General features: G+C 36.7%; 1 protein-coding gene across 1 annotated transcript; it reads right to left on the bottom strand.

The window, feature by feature from the left end:
- Positions 1-936: 936 nt before the first annotated feature.
- On the bottom strand, positions 937-1554 carry LOC109590666 (uncharacterized; the record flags this gene model as incomplete). Its single annotated transcript, XM_020006557.1, has 2 exons — positions 1224-1554; positions 937-1182 (listed from the first exon to the last, which is right to left on the bottom strand). Coding segments are annotated over exons 1-2 (417 nt in total), but the record flags the coding sequence as incomplete, so codon positions are not given.
- Between the last annotated feature and the right edge of the window lie 1165 nt (positions 1555-2719).

Genomic DNA, 2719 nt, shown 5'->3' with positions numbered 1-2719 from the left:
GCTTAGCTAGCCTAAGCCAGTATATATATATTTAAATGATATAGCTAGATCAAAAGTGCTGACAGCCTGGACTAAGCAAGTGTGAAAAGTATGATGGGACTCTAGAATCCCAAAAATTGGTAAAACGTGTCCATAAATTCCTATTAGCATCTCAAGATTTATCACTTATTTATACACTATATTTATACTTATTGCACTCTCACTTTAAAAACATCATGGGTTTCAAAACCACAGCTTTTGTTGTGGCCACAATCTATCAAAAACATGCTATGCAGAAAAATAGAAAGTGTGCTTTTGAGGCTAAGGGATTATCATAACAGCTAGCTTCCTAGCTGCAGTTACACTTGCTCTTGCATGCTTGCAGAAGTGGCAAGCTCCAGGGCCAACTCCCAGCTTGGTCCTGCTTGGAGGCGTGGCATTAATGCAGCAAGACCATGTGAGAGGGAAGCTTCAGGTTTTTTCTCTTCTTCTAAGCGCTATATGATGTTATAATGGCACAAATACTGTTGCCTAGATAGATTGAGTGACTTAAGAGAGTTTAGGATCCTTAGACTAGCCATGGACTAGCGAACTACTGCTACATCACTTCACTCGGGATGAAATTCGAGTAGCTATAACTCACCAAAAAGAAAGATTTAAAGAGTCCCACACATATTAAATGAATAAATAGTCTTGATCTACTGGGAAAGAGTCTCATTTACCTCCAGAGTACTACCGCTATTGCTGGGCATTTTCTCGTGAGTTAAAAAGCTTGTACTACCTAGAGCTGCTCTCTAAATATCTCGAGGCAGTAAAGCAAGACTTTTCCTAACAGAAGAGAAGCTCTCACAGGTTTAGAGCGTGCAATTGTAAAGATATACATTCTCAAAGACAAAATATAGCACACAGAATGAATGAATGACAGACAGACAAACTGAGTACCTAGTCCTCGCCTACGCAAAGCTGGGCGAGGCCAATAAGCAGAGAGTGAGATGGTTGGTCATTGATTGTAGCCATCTTCAAGTACTGCATAGCTGCAGCAATGATATGACACTCAACTACTACAGTGAAAAAATCGTCACAGGCATTATAGTCACTTTCCGAATCAGCACTGATATTTCTCCGATCTATTAAATTCCTCAATTGTGCCATGCTTCCTTTGTCCATGAAACTCTTAGTATCATAAAACTTCTTCCAAATCACCTATAAAACATGAGGTCACTGATATAAATGATACAACTTACTTCAAGTAAACATTTCTTGGCATGCCAGTCTTCACATACAGGCTGTATACCTTTTAGAGCATGAATTGGTGTTGAGCCATTCTGCCGTAATTCGATTGCTGTTTCAATCCTCTTACATGTAAGTTGGTCTCCCCCAATCAACAAACAGTGCAATCGATCAGCTGAAACCATCTTTTGTGTAACACAGTCGCTTTCCTCCCTCTGAGATACAGGAACATACTAACTTCTTCAAGAATCTCTATCATATCATCTAAATTATTCTCATTTTTAAGTATTACACCCAGTGGCACCTAAAGGAAACAAAGAATGAAATTGAAATCTTAAAAACTAAATGTACATGTAAATCAATTACCGTTTCTGACTTCTGAGACATTTCTTTACTGTATTTGTGAGTAATGTGGTGTGTTACGACATCATGAAATGTTTCCGAAAAGTATTTTAATTTTGAGACCAAAACTTGACTAACCAACACAGAAAAGTCAGAAAGTAAGCCTTGATAATCAGACTCTGATGGTCATAATGTTTTAATTGGTAGCTCAGACACTGGAATGCTAATACTGGGACTGGGGCTATCTGGTACACTTGAGAGGTTAATACGGTCTCTCACAGCATATATGTGAAAAAAGTGCAATGAATCTGTACCATGGTCAATGCGTCTATATCGAGGTTTCACATTTTTATCGAGATTGTCACCTATGATCCTAAAACCATTCCAAGTCCCATTATTATCATCACAATTATCTTCATTCACTTCATTATAATCAGATTCACAATCTATGTAGCAAAGAACATAAATATTGTATGGCAATACACTAACCTACCCAGAAATATCACTCAAATGTGAAAAGGATGGTGCACACGGAGTGCAAGCACTAACACTGTCATCTGACTGAGTAGTAGGGCCTTCATCTGATTCAAACAATGTTGTACTGTCATTCCCTTGACTTAAATTATTAACAGAACCAGCCTACAAATGTTATTAGCATATGAAAATGTATAGGATTTTTCACCACCTTTAATCTTCATGTCCAGAATTTTTGCTACTTCATATATCTACTCTTCTGCCTTTAATTTTTGTGGACGATGCTTGCGAGATCTCAGCATTTTCGGTATGACCTTGTTGTCAGAGTTTTATTAATTTATATCTACATCTCCTTTGCTGATAAATCACAAATTGAACTTTTGACCTGGAGACTTCATTAAACAAGTTAAATTATATAATAAGATGAAAATACAGTTACACAAAGTTCCTAATGGGATGTCATTCCGTGATATTGCACTTCAGGCTACTGTCTTGAGAATTTTCTGTCGCATAAAACCTTAAAGTTAAAAACAGTTTTTGCATTTGTATTGCTTTTGGCTCAAGACATAAGGGAGTTAAACTTTAATGAAATTCTTGTGAAATGTTCAGTAACAATAATAAATTTTCAGCAATTTTTATATACAAAGTTGGTTCTTAACAATGTTATTATTGCCATGATATCTAACTATCTAGC

Source organism: Amphimedon queenslandica, unplaced genomic scaffold (genome assembly GCF_000090795.2).
Source record: "Amphimedon queenslandica unplaced genomic scaffold, v1.1 AMPQUscaffold_9694_Cont18157, whole genome shotgun sequence".
Classification (NCBI taxonomy): Eukaryota; Metazoa; Porifera; class Demospongiae; order Haplosclerida; family Niphatidae; genus Amphimedon; species Amphimedon queenslandica.
The sequence above is the reverse complement of the archived record's forward strand: the minus strand, read 5'-3'. Positions and strand labels throughout refer to the sequence as shown.